This window comes from Lutra lutra, chromosome 5 (assembly GCF_902655055.1).
Source record: "Lutra lutra chromosome 5, mLutLut1.2, whole genome shotgun sequence".
Taxonomy (NCBI): domain Eukaryota; kingdom Metazoa; phylum Chordata; class Mammalia; order Carnivora; family Mustelidae; genus Lutra; species Lutra lutra.
In genome coordinates, this window is record NC_062282.1 from 132,992,983 (window position 1) to 133,010,890 (window position 17,908).

The 17,908-nt window shown below is 42.0% G+C and overlaps 1 protein-coding gene across 1 annotated transcript in view; it reads left to right on the forward strand.

Moving 5' to 3' along the window:
- Nucleotides 1-276: 276 nt before the first annotated feature.
- MAN2A1 (mannosidase alpha class 2A member 1) overlaps nt 277-17,908 on the forward strand; it is a 170,080-nt gene continuing 152,448 nt past the window's right edge. Inside the window, exon 1 of the mRNA XM_047729525.1 lies at nt 277-856. Coding sequence (XP_047585481.1) covers nt 722-856 — 135 coding nt within the window. The 5' untranslated portion in view covers nt 277-721. The remainder of the gene's footprint in view (nt 857-17,908) is intronic.

Consider the following 17,908-nt stretch of genomic DNA (forward strand, 5'->3'; position numbering starts at 1 on the left):
GAGAGAGGAAGGGGCGCCGGGGGGCGGGAGAGGACGGCGGGCGGACGCGCGCTCGGAGGAAACTCCTGCCGTATCCGTTCGTCCCCTCACCCAGGGTGCACCCCGGCCTGGCCTCGGCGGCGGCGGCCGCGCCGCCCGCAGCAGCAGGAAGGCGTTCTGGCGGGGGCGGTGCCGCGGGGGCGGGTCCGGCAGTCCCGGCGCTAAGTTGTGGGGCCCGGCTCCTCCCGACCCTGTTCCTTTTCCCTAGTCTTTTCGGACCAAGCTCCGTGCTGTCGACCCCAGAGCCGCTGATCCCGCACCTCCTGGGTGAGGGGGACACGCCTGCCCTCGTCGAGAAAACTTTTCCTGCTGACTCGGTCGGGGCGGCGGTGGCAGGAAGTCCGGACAGCGACCTCTTCTCTGCCTGCCTTGCGCACCCTGCCGGGTGCGGGCGCTGAGCTTGAGATCAAGTTTGCGGGGGCCCCTTCCGGGCTGCAGGCGGGTCCCGCCTTAGGAGGGACGCCCGACCTCAGGGAGGGCGGTGGGCCCCGGCGAAGGCCGGGGGCGTGTGGTGGCGCGGGAGGCAAGGTGCGGAGCGCGGTCGGGATCCGCACCCGCAGCCAGAAGCGCAGAGAGCAGGAGCCCGGGAGCAGGGAGCCTCCGGCGGCCGCTTGCAGGAGTCCACAGTCCGCTTCCTTCTTCGGTGAGGACAGTGTCTTGGCCCCGAGTCTATCGAGGAAAAATGAAGTTAAGCCGCCAGTTCACCGTGTTCGGCAGCGCGATCTTCTGTGTGGTGATCTTCTCGCTCTACCTGATGCTGGACCGGGGTCACTTAGACTACCCCAAGAGCCCGCGCCGCGAGGGCTCTTTTCCCCAGGTAAGCACCGGCGTGGGGCTCTGCGAGGGTAGGCGTGGGGGCCCGTAGTTCCTCCCTGCTTCGCGACCTCTCCCTCCTGCCGAGCCTCCGCGCCGGGGCAGGGCGAGGACGAACTGGAGGAGGATCCAAGCCTTCTCCAGCCGGGGCTCTGCAGCGTTCGGACGGCGGTGACCGCGACCCGGGAAGCCTCCTCCTCCCGGGCGGCCGAGTTAACAAAGTGCCGGGCAGCGTGCGGTGGCGGGATCGCGCTCAGGGGCAGTGGCCATGTTCCCGCACTCGCATTCGGGCCTGTTGGGATGGTCTCGGGCACCTGCCGGTTGGAGAGCAGCGCCGGGTTACCACTGTTAGGCAGCCCCTCGGCCCACACTGGGTTAAGCTGCACAGACCCCCCCCCCCCCCCCGAGCGCCCCCAGTCGCGGAAATTGATCAGGCAGAGCCTGTCTGGTCTGTTTTTTCACTCCACTGTCTCTCGAGAAATAAGCAGAAGTTTATTACGTGTTGCAGACCTCTTAGATGTGAATCTGTAGGGTTGATTTTAGTGTCGTCATTCTTCAGCTATTACATAGGGTTTGTTTGGAGCAGACGTGGGAGCCCAGTGGGGAAGCGCGTGTTATACTCCAGCCGGAAGCTGTGGGGCGCTCAGTCCTGCGCCCAGTGGTCAAATTCTCCATCGAGTTGGGAAACCACCCGTCTTAAGTCTTTATATAAAGTTACTAAAAATAAGCAAACATAGACAGTCGGCTGTTTAGAAATATGCTGTGCCGCGTGTACGATTCGTTTCAAATTCTTTGCCCATGACGGGTACACTTCAGAAATTTTAGTAAAACTGGGTGTTGTATAGTATTCTCTAATGAATGAACCGGCAGAACTCAAAACCGAGACAAGCTGATCTAACAACTACTTGATTCAGACATATTGAACAAGCTGACGGGGTTTTTCTTTCTTTTGTGACAATGTAAGTGACCAGAGAGTATCCTTGCCTTTTGTTCTTGTGATGTATTAAGGCAAAAGGCTTAAATTTAATTGAAACTTAACCACTAACTTCACCAGAATTCTGAAAGTGAAAAAAACAAAACAAAACAAAAAAAACCTCTTCGTGGATCCTGTCATCAGTACAGAGTCCTTGAAATATTTTGCAGGTGAAAGGTATTAAAAATATTGTAAACGCGTGTCAAAATTAGAAAATACAGTGAGATCAGCACTATGGGATGTCTTTAAATCTTGACTTTATAGTTTGTCCAGTGCCTTCCTGAGATTGAGTAAAAGTTTAAAATGGGGCAAACCCTCTGAAGCCATAGGAAAAGGAGTTCTAAGCCCTGCCTAACATGTATAATTTGGCCGCTAAACTTGCTGTGATTCCTTCCCCCACCCCATATCACATTTTCAGAATTTTCCTCATTACAGGTAAAATCATAAAAGCTGATATATTTTACTTAAGCTGTTATCTTGAATAATGTCCTTTGGCTTTGACTTGATGATCACTTGGAAATGATTTACGCAAACATCTGGGGCTGGGGTTCTCTAGCAACCTTGACATTTTACTGTTTCTAAAGAAGTGAGTGACTCATTCAGTTACTGGGAAATCTTAAGCAAAGTTAATTCCAATATTTTAATATCCAGCCTTAGTCCTCCTAAGGGGGCTTAAGTTCTGGATAGAGCAGAATGTGTTTGATGAAAAATGACAGTGGCTGCTGGAAGAGAAGGCTCTTGTCTGTTTTCTGTTTTGTGTGCAAGGGGAGAGGATTTGGAAGGTGGATTTTTTTATGCTCAAAGTTGACATTCTCAGATTTTTTTGGACTGGATTTTCGATTCAGGAAGAAAGCACTTTTTTGCTGATTTAGTTTTGGAGAACCACTGAATCCCCAAACAGGTAGACAGAATAAGCACTCTGTAAACCTCTTACGTGCCTGACATCAACCTATGTGTCTTACAGGACAAACTCGATCCCCACCACCCAGTAGATGAGGAAACTGAGGCACAGAGAGATTAACTTGCTCATGGTCACACAGCTAAAAGCTGAGATTTGAACAGATGGCCCTTGGAGTCTAGGCTTCTAGCCAGTATACTACACTCTTAGTAGTTCTTTACCTACTTTTTAGGTCCCAGTCTGTCTGCAGAAAAGAGCTGATGTGGAAGATAGAGCATGTTGCTCTCTGGTTCCTTAGTTTATGACTTTTTTTTTTTTTTGGTAAAGAAGTTTCATTATGAAGTTCTAACGAATGTGCTCCTTTTTCTGAAACGTTTAACACTTGAGATTTATACCTCTCCCAGAATGTCTTGTTGCTCACTTTAGAGCTAAACATTGTAATGAAAACTATTATGCAGCACAGCATCCAGCCTTTTGAGTCAGTTTTAATTTTTTTCGTTACTTCTAAATCCCATGTAAGCCTTAATTTGATGAGAACACCACACATAACAAAACTAGCTTGCAATATATTACATTTCTTTGGTCAATCTGAAGCAAGCTAGTCTATCACTATATATCGTTTTTGGTGTCTAGTAGAATGATTTATCTAGAAAGGGATTGATTTCCATGAATTTTAGTTTAGGGTTTAGGATTTTAGTTTCTTTAAGGCAATGTGGTAAGCAAGATATGTTTTAAAATGTTTAAATGTTTTAAATATGTTATCTGATAAGCAAGATACGTTTTAAAGCCATCCTAGATGGAGAGCAATCTATTTGCTGTTACTCTGGCTTTCATTCTTTTCCCTTCCTCCTCCAATTTTGTGTTATTCACCACTTGGCCAGACTCTGGGGTGGCAGTAGGCCCAACTCAAGGTGTTTCCATTTTTCCCACCCTGGAGGAACAGCCTACCTCTGACATGGTCTTTGGAAGGCTTTTCCTTTTGCTCTTTGGGGAATTTCTTTGAGGCTTGGAGGCAACAGGCAGCCTTGTCTGTGTATATTTCTGTGTCTATTTCAGGGTTAATAAATCTCAGCTAGGAAAATTAACAAAAATTACACTGTAGTTAAGAGGCTGACCAGGGCCTAATTCCCTGAAGATGCTTTGAGGTAATATAAAAATTCGAATAGATGGAAAAGAAAGACATTGTTAAAGTCCTGAAATTCTTCATCATTTCTTATAAGCAGATTTCACAGTTTGCTTACTGTCTACATTGTGTGTAATAGATCGCTTATTAATGTCTTCAGTTTGGATCTGGAGAATTAAATTAATAAATCAGATCTTGTATAACAGACAATCAGTTTTTGAATAATTAGTGTAGACTATTACCATAAGGATTAATATTAACTCTTAGAAGTGTCTTCAGAGATTAGAACTCTGATAGAAAATGTGTAAGTGAAGTTTAGACTTCCTTGCCCATATAACAATTATCAAACAAGAAAGTGAGATTGTCTTTAAGATATTTGATTAAAAGACTTTGGAATGTGGAGACTTTTATGCCTTTTGGAATTTTTTTTTTTTTTTTTTTTTTTTTTTTTTTTTTTTTTTTTTTTTTTTTTTTTTTTTTTAGAGGCAGGGAGGGGTAGAAGAAGGAGAGAATCTTAAGCAGGCTGCATGCCCAGTGTGGACCCTGATGCTGGGCTTGATCTCACGACCCCTGAGATCATGACCCGAGCCAAAATCAAGAGATGGTCGCTTAAGGGACTGTGCCACTCAGGCCTTTTGGATTTTAACTTTCATTGTGAATAAACACATATAAAAATATGCTTAAATGTTTTATATCTCTAGTACTTTTTAAAGAGTCCATAGTAGATGTTTGATAAAAGTTGATTTTAGTCTTCCAGTTGTTTTTTCTTGCTTTCAGAAATCTGAGAATCTTAAAGATGATATATAGAAAAACATGATCTTCCTTGCTTCTGCATACTCTAGTGCACTCCATGAACTTTTGTCACTGAGGTTTGTGCAGGTATGTGTAAGGGAGTTAGTTTCATTGTAGAGGGTATAATGTTTGAGATCTGTGACTTTGGCAAGTGATGGAACTTTAACAGCGGTGGCAAGCAGGCACTGAAGGAAGAATGCAAGAACATAGAAGCATCTGGAGAGGCTGGTCTACACCACCACCTCTTTCGGTCAGTCAGCAATTCTGCTGGACCCCCTTGCCCAGCATAAGCTCACTTCCTGTACAATAGCTGTGAGTACATCCATGCATCTAGTCTGAAGGCTTAAGTTTATTATTTTTTTAATTGAATTGAATTTGTTGTTCCCAGATCAGCACCGCTCTCAGGGACTAAACAAATACTTTTGTTTGGGAGATGTTGCAATCCTAATTATCTGAAGGGAATTTTCTCTCTGACTCATTAATTAGCATTAAAGGGTATCTGCACTGTGGGCACATTGACTAAAATGACCACTTTTTTGGTTGTTTTTACTTTAAGTCAGCTTTTGTATTTTGTGATAGCTGTTAAAACTTTGGCCTTTTTTGACAGACTGGAGTTAAGTGTTGAGATTTTTCCTAGTAGTAGTAGTTCAGTAGCAGCTACTTATCCCTTGCTTCAGTTTTCATTTTTTAGCTCAGTGGTCTTAGTTTTACCTTGTTGTTCCCTCTCTTCCAGAGAGATCTTTAAGAAAATGTGAGAATATTCAACAGCTTGGGATAGGATCGCTGGTTGCTGGATTTTAAAGGCCTTACCTATGCTTTTGTTCTGTTCTGTCTTGGTGGTCAAGTTCCAGGTCGCATCAGCTTTTACAGTACACACAGCACTGAAGAGAGGAGGAAGAACTCCTAAAGAGTGGATTTTGCTTCTTTTTACAGTTGTGATTAGCAAGTTGATCAGGAACATGAAGTTAGACCATTTTGACTAAAATGGGTTTCTGTTTCAGTTGTAAACTTCAAGCCAAGCTGCTAATTTTGAGGTTGAAACCATGATGAGGTTCAAACAAATTTGAGGGTTGATTGTACTGAATTGTGTTTACACTTAGTGTTTGAGAATTGCCAGATTTGCCTTATGATAGGTAGGAAATCATTTGATTTGAATGGACTAAGTCTCCTGAGGTTGAACTGTAACTCTGTCGTGAGATAGTATATAAAATGTAATGTTATTTGTGTTTTTATGCAAAAAACTCATCATAGGTATCTAGGAAATACTTTGTTGAATTTGTAGATCTAACACACCGTTTTCTAAGTAAAAGATCAACTTCGAAGCACTTTAGCTTAAAACTTTAATACCCTACCTTTGCCTCACAAACTCATAGCTATTGATATTTGGTGCTGGATAATTCTTTGGTGTAGGGGCTGTCCTGTGAATTGTGGAATGCTTAGCAGCATCCCAATTTCTACCGAGTATAAACCAGAAACACCTCTCTTCCTTCTCCTGGTTGTAGCAACCAAACAGGTCTACAGACATTGCTAAATCTTTTCTGGGGGGAGGGGGAATAAGCCTGTTGAAAATCACTTGGCTGCAGTCTAGCCAAAGGCCTATTCTTTATATCCCTGACACTGTGTTATATCAGTTTGCATTTTAGGAAGGAATGATCAGAAGGCTTAGTTCTAATACTCAAAAGGATAACTAGCATTTTTTGGTGTATCCTTTCTCTGAATGCCTAAAAATGCACTTATGTTTTCAGGATTCTAAATTGCAGTATGTTGGAGAAAATACAAAGGTAGATATTATGTTCATATGTAAATTAAAGAAAAAATAGAGGATTATTATAATGAAATTTCCTTTTTTAAAATTGAATATACTTATTCTGAGAAAAATTTCATGGCTAGGTGATAGTAAATAGATCACCTTTTACTTTTTGCTGGTTGAATTAGAGGTTGAAAGTAGTCCAGGTTTAGTCCCCTTTCTTTTAGCACAGAAGGAAAGACACATTGATCACTAATAAGGTAGTATAAAAGTCATACACAAATATAATTTGAGATGTTTGAAGGTTTTTTAAGTAAGCTTTATTTCTGTTAATGCTGATGATTCGAGTTACTGCATTTGGTATTCCTTCTTGAGAAAAAGCAGGAACAGAAACTGGAAAATAAAGTGGACGGAGATTTCCTTCTTATTCAATTCATTTTGTTTTAAATAGCCTTTTTTTTTTTTTTAAGTGGAGTTCATTTTTTTTTTTTTAAGATTTTTTTATTTATTGATTTGACAGAGAGAGATCACAAGTAGACAGAGAGGCAGGCAGAGAGAGAGAGAAGGAAGCAGGCTCCCTGCCTAGCAGAGAGCCCGATGCGGGACTCGATCCCAGGACCCTGAGATCATGACCTGAGCCGAAGGCAGTGGCTTAACCCACTGAGCCACCCAGGTGCCCCTTAAATAGCCTTTTTTATTTTTATTTATTTATTTATTTTTTTTTTTAAAGATTTTATTTATTTATTTGACAGACAGAGATCACAAGTAGGCAGAGAGGCAGGCAGAGAGAGGAGGAAGCAGACTCCCCACGGAGCAGAGAGCCCGATGTGGGGCTCGATCCCAGAACCCTGGGACCATGACCTGAGCCGAAGGCAGAGGCTTTAACCCACTGAGCCACCCAGGTGCCCCTAAATAGCCTTTTTTAAAGAAAGGATGGTGGAAGTGGGGTAGGAAAAGAATGAAGTTCTTGGCAGATGTTCTCCTTCCTTTTTTTGTCCCCAAGGTCTCTGGTCTTGAACTCTGCCTAAGTCCGCTAACTGTGGGCCAAATCTGGCCCACCACCTGTTCTTGTGGGGCCACGCGCTAAGAATGGTTCTTGTTTTCAAATGGTTAAATATTTCATGACGTGGCCACACTCGTTTCTCTACAAATCATCTCTGGCTGCTTCTGTACCATGAGAGTTGAGCAGAGCTGAGTAGTTGCCACAGAAACTCTCTGGCCCACAAAGCCTAAAATATTTGCTGTCTGGCCCTTGACTGAAAAAGTTTGCCAGTCCCAGATTTAAACTGTATTTCTCTATTATTAACATTAGAGGCAAATAGTGTGGTTAGATCCGTTGAAGCAGAGGTGTGTATTGAAAACAAAATTCTTGTCACCTGGTTATTAGATAAGCATTAGTGAAACTTAGTTTATGTTTTGAGACTGTGGTTTAAAACTGGTGTTATATCCGTGTTTCATAGATTTCCCAGGTACCCTTGGGGAACCTCTGTGCTGGAGCATGGACATGCTTGACATGTTTAATTTGTTTCCCTTTGATCACCTGCAGGCTTCTCACTACAAGACTGCTGTGGGATGGAGGGTTCTGGGGCATGAACTGTGCAAAATTGATCCATAGTCTCAAGATCAGAAACCGTAGCTTTATTGTATTCGGGATTGGCTGTAATTCACAGATGGGCTGGATTCTGAGCCTATTTGGACAGCTTGGGTTAAGATTGTGGAGGGAGAGCCCGTGTCCAATCAGGATGGAAGGTGACAGTCCTCTCTGGGACCCTGAAGGCTACTCAGCTTGGAGGCGGAGAACTACCAGGATGTCTGCAGGGGCCCTGGACTGCTAGTCTTCAAAGAGTAATACATTCTTGCTAATTTTGATACTTCTTCATGCTTCTTGAAGGTTATATGCCACTTTCTTCTTTCCTTTTGGCACAGGCCAACACCCCCATTTATGTTCTCAGAGATTTCACTATCATCATTCAATTGCAGTACACTTAGTCCCAACAAAAATGAGTTTAATGAGTCTCATTGAGTAGTATTGCAATTTTTAAGCATTGTCTTTCCATTTTTAAATGTATGCATTTCAGCATTTTTCACATGCACATGGATTTCTCACTGGCTTCATTTGCAGAAGGAAAAAGTCTCTTGCATCTAGGAGTCAAGAGAAATGGAATGTTTTTTCCAAGGGCAGAACAAGCCCCAGATGTAACCTAGTCCCACCAGTGAACCTCATTGTCCTGAATCAGGAGCCTTGAGAGCTGAGGAATTTGCCAGTGATTTTTTTCTTTTAAATTCATGTTTTCTTCAAGGATTGATTGTGTTTTGTGATGGGGAAAGCTCTCCTCCTGCAGGGTGAGGCTGTACTTCGGGGCTGAAGACAGACTTCGCAGCAATTCACTCCTGTTCTTTCATATCACAAGTATGAAAAAATGTGGGGATTTGTGGGTCCTGGCCTTTGTGGTGACATTTTTACTGGTGGAACAGTAGAAGATGGAAGCCAGAGAATGTGAATTATTCTCAGAATTACTTTCTCCCTAAAAAAGTCCTGAATTTGCATTTTGAGAATCTATGGAGCTAGTCATTCTCTTAATGGTTACCAGTACCCCTAGAAAAGTCATAATATAAAAAGTCAGAGAATTTTAGAGTAGGGAGGGTCCTTCCAGATCAGATAATTTAATCTTTGATTTTTCAGAGAAGGACACTGAGACACATAAACCAGGCTTCATCTATTTGCCCTGGGTCCCATAACCAGTCATAGCATACCTGGGGTATGCATCCTGGCCTATAATTCAGTACTTTACTCAGCACATATTTGCAATTTACTTTGCATTAGGTACTATGGAAATTATGATAGATGTACTAGATAATGTTTCTGGGTTATTTGAGGCGGTCATTTGTGAAACTCATTTGTGAAACAATTAGAGATAGCTGAGTGTTATTTAATTACTCATTAAAAGAGTTACAACAGTGTCTGGCACATAGTATGTGTTCAGTAAATGCTAGTTATTGCCAATGAACAGAGATTTATGGAGTAGCCTTCATGTATCAGGAACTGTTGTAGGTTCTGGGCATATAAGAGCTAAGAATAAAATAAGAGTCCATGACCTCAATTCTTGGTATAAGGGCAGAGGCCTGAAAGGAAATTCAATACTAAGTTCTGGTAATGGCCTGGCTCAAGTTGACCAAAGGACCTGGAACCAGAACTCGTCTTTTCTGATTGGGTAGGACTTTGCAGGGGGAAAGAACATCTTAGTGTGGAGTTATGAGCTTAAGGCTTGGGTCTTGAAGGAGCCTGGAATCATGAGAAGAGGTGAGAGGATTGGTTTGATTTGGAGTCTTTGGTGCTTGTAGGAAGTGGTTGGGAAGACATGGTAGGTAGTTTGGGATCAGATTGTGAATTGTCCCGGAGCCAGTCTGAGAAGTTACATGAGTCAGATGATAGTGAGCCACTGAAAGTTATTGAGTATGTTAGGAAGCTGCTTGGGAAAAGCCGTGTTGGAGAATTAATTTCATAGAAAATTTTAGACCTGGAAGGGAGCTAAGAGTATTCAATCTAGATTATTCTGGTAGCAGTGTGTAGGAAGACTCAGAAGCAGGAAGGCAGCTGAGAATCTGTTTAAGGTAATACAGACATAAGGCACTAAATCCCTATACCAGTATCGAAATGGCTAGAAACAAGAGGAAGAGGAAAATGTGCAGACATTTTGTGAAAAAGAAGCATCAGGGCTTTCTCACAGATTTTTATAAAGGGTGTGTGGCTTGAATGAAACAACTTTTCCCACCTTTTTCCTTTGGGGCATTTGGAGAATGAGCTAATACCCCTTGCAGAAAGGGATAGTTTGGAAGATAACCTGGTTTGGGGAGGCAACCTCAGGTTCGTGTATGATGAGGTGGATGTTAGTAGAATAGCCAAGGGGGCTACAGTGCCCGAGTGAGAGGTGAGGGAAGTGAGATGCTGATCTGGTAGTCAGCAGCATAGAGTAGATGAGCCCACTCAGGACTCTGCTTTGTGAGAAGAGAGCAGACAGCCAAGGAACATTTCTTATAGCCAAAAGCTGTGCTTCTTGTATTAAGATGATTGTGTAGCAGATGCTAATAAAACGAAGCAGCTTGTATTCAAATTGTCAGAAACCAGCTCATTGATCAGCATACCTAAGAAAAGATAAGACCATCATACAGATTTCAAAGAAGCATTACAGTAGGAAACTAAAAAAAGACCCTTCTCATTTTTGGCCCAAATTATGGAGTGAAATAATTTTTTTTCCCTAGGTTATAAGAACAGAAAATAGATTACTCTGTGTGTGTGTGTGTGTGTGTGTGAGAGAGAGAGAGAGAGAGAGAGAGAGAGAGGGATGAAGAGAGATGGATTTATTAAAGATCAAAAGGCAACACTTGAAATAGGGGATTCATAGCTTAAGGTTGTTTTGAAGATCAGACAGATGTCTGTGTACCCCCAAACTACCTCTTGTTGATAGTAAAGAAGAGCCATTCCTTTTTCATTAGGGGCTGACCACACCCTCCTCCCCCGTCAAACTGAAGAGATAAGAACTGTCTATGGCCCAAGGCCAACTTTTGAAAACTCGTAGGGCCCTACAATGACAAGAACACTTGAAATGCAGGATATTTCTTAAAACTTTAAGGGAAAAGACCTAACCAATAATTGTTTAAAATAAAGAAAAAAGACTTAAAAAGAACCTGAGAAATTTTGTATCCTTAATTTATCTTAATAGCTTATTGTATGATACTTAGAAATCTGTTTTCATTATATTTTAACATATCCTACTGTGCCTTACTGTTATGTTTGTTGCTTCTGTGGTGTTTACCGTGCCCCACCTTGCCCTTATAGATTGAATGGCTCAGATGGACTTTTAGGAAGTCTGTAGGAAGGCTTTGTAAAACTATAGAATATTTGCTGCTTGAAATGAGACTTTAGGAAATTCAGAATTTATAATAACTCAGATGGGGCTTGCCTAGACACTTACTTTTCTCATGTCTGTAGGGAACAGAATGGGCTTATTCAGAAAATGATTAGTATAAATAAGATTGGAGGCAGGCTGTTTATATATTTAAAACAACACTGTCTTCAGAGGGCTCCCCAAAACTTTTCTGTATGAAAAACTGTCTTACACATGTCAGTTGCATTTATTTTAATAGACTAACACTGTTCAGGTTGATTTGCTTTTTCCACTACCAACCATTGTACTCTTTTTACATTAATGCATTTCTGAAAATTACTTGGGTAAACTTATGTTGATGGAACTTTTATCATCAGATCCTAAAATATAATGTATGTCATTCATCCATGCAGAATGAAATTAGGTGGTATAAATAGTACATAATAACAACCCTTGTGCATAAAGGTAGGCATAGCTTAAAAAATGTAAGACAGATTAGCAACATAGATCAGCAGTCAGTGACCAGATGACATAAGACAGCATGACCCTAGTTCTCCGGGAATTGTTGCCATCTGAAAGCATATCCTAAGAACATTCATGCATGTTCTTGGGAAGGATACACTGTCGACATAGGTGTTGACATATGTTGACATAGCTTTTGGCTATAAGAAATGGTCCTATGTGTAAGTGCTATGTATAAGAATAAAAGTACATTAAAAATATGTTGTAGAAGTAAAATTAGTGTGGTTTTCAAAAAAATAATTTCCAAAAAAAAAAGTAAAGAAAGGAAATGTTCCACAGAACAGTTTGGGAAGTGCTGAATTAAAGAATTTTATTAGTCAACACCTAATTTGCTTAGCACCACTTAATTGCAGCTATTAAATGTATTTGAAAGTTATAAAGCTGTACTGTATGAAAATATTTTATAATCAAAACATGTTGTACTTACAAGCCCTTGTTACAATAATCGTTTTAAAAGAGATAGCTGTTTTGGGGCATCTCACTTTATACACAGTAGCGTTGGATCTGAAATGTGGCCTTGGCTGGAGGTGGTTTCTGTGCAACTGCATGGAGGTGGTGTGGGTGGGGGCCTTATGGTTCTAATCTCCATTTACATCTGGAAACCCTTGGGTGGAGACGGAGCTGCATCCTGGAGCCTGGACACAGCTCCAGCAACTGGAGTCCTTGACCACATTTTTGGAGGATGGTGAGAGGATGGGGTTCACAAAGGTGGGGGAAACTGGAGTGGCCTGTTGTTACTCTAGGTCAGGGCTGGGAGGCACAGTGATTCAGGGGCAATGTCTGAGTCCTGAGGGTCCCCTCCTGGGGCAAGGCATGGTGAGCCTGAAGTCCCAGCTCTTCCCTTCCCCGTCACTTGGCACTCTCGTATACCTGCGCCTGAGTAGGTTCTGCTAACGTCATACGTAGGCAGGTGTGAGATTGATGAGTAACAATTTGCCAAGGCAAAGCCCACCGCTCCTGTGTTTTGGCAAGGTGTTACATAATTAAGTGCTCTTTGTGCTCATATGGTGAGTACATTTATTTCTTTGAATGGGCCAGTGGAAGCACAAAGGCAATAATACCTTGGAAGAGATTCAGGCATGATAAGCTTCAGGTCTGGAAAACACCATTAAAAGGTCATTTGTCACTGTGGTTTGTGGCTTGTTGAAACTGTAGTATCACATACACGACTGTGGCCACAGCCTCAGGTCACACTCTTTCTGGCCTCAGCACCGCACATCTTAAGAGGTGGGGTGGTCATTGAGGGGTTTCTTGTCATTTTATGAAACCAGAATGTCTTCCTGTTAGGTGCCTGCGATCTGACTGAATATAAATAGCAGGATTCTTCTGTGTAGTTGAATAGCGGCTGACTGACTTGGAGCTACTGCGGGAACGGTGACACCCCTGCTGGAAAAACAGACTCTCTTTTACCAAATCACTGTTTTTATATTTAGCTTTAATACTGTGGTTCTTAACCGGGGATGTGTGAGAATTGCCTGGTGAGCCTTTTGCAATTATTAAAGGCAGATCTGGGCACTCTCTATAGGTGATCCCCATTTGTCACCACTGCTTTAAATTCCTATTTGTACTGACCACTCAAATATAGATTCTTCTGACTCTGAGACTTCGTGTCTACCTCATGCCGCCGTTGAGCTGTCTCATAGTTCCAGAACAGAACCTTTGCCCCTCCCTCTGCTCCTTTCCCGGGGCTCGCTCCTGATTTCCCTAAAATGCCACCCATCTTCTTCCCTCTTGCCTCAGTAAAACAAACAAACAAACAAAAACCCACAACGGCTATTTTTCTTCTTTCTCTGTACCTCCCTTTCCTAGCTCATCTGTCTTGTCACAGCCTTTTGCTTTCCTCCACCGCCTCGATCCAAGCCACCACGGCATTGACTCCCGATTGCCCCACCATAGCTCCAGAGTAGCCTTAAAACACTTTTTGTTCATTGACCCTAAAATGGTCCAAGATGAAGATGTTGATGTTTCTTTCCTGGAAAAATATTTTTAACTATTAAGTCTTTTCCTACCTCCTTTGGTCAAAGATAGGTGTAGAGCCTCATGAGACCAAAACATGCCCCCGGGAGACAGGTTGTAGAGTCACATGCTCTCACCTCTCATTGCTCCATTGCAGGGGCTCTCAGCTGCAGAGGCTCACAGCTCTCCAACTCTCTGATGGGAATTTGGACGGACTTCCTCTAAGAGGACCAGCCAGTGGAAATTTTCTTTATATAGGGTCAGCTCTTTACTGGCTACGTTAGTTTCCTATTGTTGCTGTCGCAAAGCATACAGAGTGGCTTAAAACAGAAAAATCTATGTCTTCCAGTTTTGAGGATGAAGTTTGAAATGAGTCTTACTGGATTGAACTCAAGATGTTGGCATGGCTGCCTCTCTTCCGGAGGCTTTAGGGGAGAATCTGTTGCCTCATCTTTTCCATCTTCTAGAAGCTACCTACATTCCTTGGTTCCAGGCCTCCTCCAGCATGGCATCACTCTGACTTCCTCTTCCTTCTTTGTATCTCCTCTGCTTCTGATTCCCACCTCCCATTTTTTTCCCCCATAAGGACCCACATGATTACATTGGCCTGTCAATATTCTAGGACAGTCTCCCCATCTCAGAATCCTTAAGTTAACCACATCAGCAAAGTCCCTTTTGCCATGTAAAGTCACAGAGTCACAGGTTTCAGGGATTAGAACCTGAACATCACTGGGATGGCCATCCTTTTGCCTATCACACCAGACTCTCTTTAAACTAAACTAATTTTATGTGCTCACTAATTGAACACTCATAACCACCCTGTGGGTGAGGTATTACTCATTATCCTCATTTTACAGATGAGGAAACAGGCACGGGAAGGTTATATACTTTGCCCAGAGATTCACTGGGGTAGTGGAGCTATAATTCATAATTGGCTTGGCTTCATTTTTTATCTTATTTTATTTTCCAGCTTTATTGAGATATAATTGATGTAGAACACTGTATTAAGTTTAAGTTGTACAATGTGTTGATTTGATACACTCATATATTACAAAATGGTTATTACCATGGTGTTGGCTAATACCTCCATCATGTCACATAATTACCATTTCTTTGTTATGATGAGAACATTTAAGATTTACTCTCTTAGCAACTTTAAGTATGTAATACAGTATTGACTATAATCATCATGCTGTACAGTGGATTCCCAGAACTGACTCATCTTGTAATTGAAAGGGGTTTTTGTTTTTTTGTTTTTTTAAATAACTGTAAGTTTATACCCTTTCATCAACATCTCTGCATTTCCCCTTCCACGCTCTACCATTCTACTGTGTTTCTTTGACTTCAACTCTTTTGGATTCCACATGTAAGTGATATCATACAGTATGTGACATTTTCTGTCTGACTTATTTCACTTAGTGTATTCTCAAGGTCCGTTTATGTTGTCATAAATGAAAGTTTTCTTTTTTGTGGCTGAATAGTTTTCAAGTGTGTGTGTGTGTGTGTGTGTGTGTGTGTGTACACATATACTTGCATAGACTATCTCTTTCCATCCCTTCACTTTGGATTTATGTGTGTCCTTAAACCTGAAGTGAGTCTGTTATGGACAGCATACAGTTAGGTCTTGTTGTTTGATTTTTTTTTTTTTTAATCTGTCCAGCCACTCTTTGTCATTTGAGTATTCAGTCCATTTACATTTAAAGTAATTATTGATAGGTAGGAACTTATGTCATTTTATTGATTGTCTTTTTTGTAGATCCCATGTTCCTTTCTTCCTCTTGCTGCCTTCCTTTGTGACTTGGTGATTTTCCATAGTGGTATGCTTTGATTCTTTTCTCCTCATCTTGTCTGCATCTGCTATAGTTTTCTGCTTTGTGGTTACCATGACACTTACATAGACATTTTATACATATAACATATATTTTATGGTAACAACTTTGATCACATACAAGAACTTTACCCTTTTATTATTTTATACTCCCTTTTATGTTTTTGATGTCACAGCTCATCTTTTTCTGTTGTGTATCCATTAACAAATATTGTAGCTGTAGTTATTTTTAATACTCTTGTCCTTTAACCATTTAACTGTATAATTAAATGGCTGACACTCCACCATATTGAAGTATTATTTTGAGTTTGACTGTATGCTTAACTTTTACCAGTAGGTTTTATATTTTCATAGGCTTTCATGTTACTAACTAGTGTGTTTTATTTTAGCTTGAACTATTTTCTGCATTTCTTGTAAGGCAGGTGCTGTGGTGATGAATTCCACCTTAGCCTTTGTTTGGGGAAATCTGTACCTCTTTTTCATTTCTAAAGGTCAACTTTGTCAGATGGTATATTTTTGGTTGGCATTTCTCTTCTTTCAGTACTTTGAATGTATCATCTCACTATCTCCTGCCCTATAAAGTTTCTGCTAAGAAATCTACCAATAGTCTAATGGAGGTTCGTTTTTCCCCCTCTTATAGCTTTTAAGATTCTCTTTGACTTTTGACACTTTTATTATAATGTGTCTTGGAGAGGATCTCTTTAAATTGATTTGGTATGGTGACCTCTTGGTTCCATGAACCTGAATATCCATATCTCTTCATATTGGGGAAGTTCTCAGCCATTGTTTCTTTAATTAAGCTTTTTTACTCCTTCTTCTTTTCTGTCCTTGAATTCTAATAATTTGCAGATTGCTTATTTGTCTTTTGTTGGTATCTTACAGATGATGTATGCTTTCTTCACTCTTTTTTATTCCTTTTTCATTTTTCTTCCTTTGATTGGATAATTTCAATTGATCTTTCTTAGAGCTCACTTACTCTTTCTTCTGCTTGGTCAAGTCTTAAAGCTTTTTGTTGACATCAGTTCAATCACTGTTTGCTTCAACTCCAAAATTTGTTTGGTTCTTATTTATGTTTTCCGTCTCTTTGTTGAACTTCTCATTTTGTTCTTATATTGTTTTCCTGATATTTATTAAATTTTTATCTATATTCTCTTGTAACTCTGAACATCTTTAAGAACATTATTTTAAATTATTTATTGGGCGATAGTTATATTTCCATTTTGGAAAGGTTTACTATATTCTTTTGGTAGTCACGTTTTCCTGAGTTTTAGTGATCCCTTTAACTTTGCACAGGTGTTTATGCTTTGGAAGAAGAAGTCACCTCTTCCAGACTTTTTGGACTGACTTTGGCAAGGCAAGCCTTTTAGCTGTGTGGGAGAGGGGACATTGGAGCATGCTAGTGAACCCAGCGTGCCCCCAGGTCTAGCACCTGTGACTCCAGCTCTAGTGGTATAGGGCACCAAGTTCAAGAGCACATGGTAACATCCCTTTTGAGGTGGCATGATGTCTCTTTGGCTCAGGTTGCTGGGGTCCACAGCTTTGACAACTGCGTGATCCTTGGCAAATGCTCCAGGGTGTCAGCGGTGGCTGCAAGGGCTGCTTGTGTCCTCACTGGCACCTCCAGGCCCAGTGACAGGGGCTAGGGAAGACAGCAGTGGTGGCCAAAGCTGGTTGTGTGCACCTGCTGAGCTGTAGAGACCTGTGCAGTGGCAGGGGCTTGTTGCACACATGCATGTAGTGGTGGGATCCAAGGGAGGCAGCAAAGCTGGGGCCAACGGTGGAGTGCCCTGGTAGTTGCAGGGGCCCAGGTGGTTGATGGGTACTACCATGACTGCTCAGTCTCACCACAGGCACACAGCAGTGGAGGCTGGCAATGGAAGTCAAGCTAGGGATGGGCTGTGCACAGCTGGAGTGTCTGATGCCAGGAGAGGATGATGGTGCAGACTAGTGACCGAAGACAGGACCTCATCCATGTTCACAAGTAGCTGTGGAGGCTCTGGCTATCAACTTGCTCTCCCATTGTTGCAGTCTCCTCCTGAATGTGTGCAGGCAGTGGAGGCTGGTGACAAGTGTCAGATTGGCAGCATGTATGTGCATAGCTGGAGGGGTTAACTCCATGGCAGTGGGGATCAGCCATGTGGGTCTGGGCTGGAGTCTTGCACTTTAGCAGCCACAGAGGCCTGAGCTGGCTGCTGGCGTGGTTCCTAGATTCCAGAGGGGGTTGGTGGGGAGAGAGCAGGAGGGCCACAGGTGGGTGGCATTAGCAAATGCCAATACAAGGGGTGTGAAAACTGGTAAAATCTGCAGGGATTCCATGGCAGCTGTGCTGGC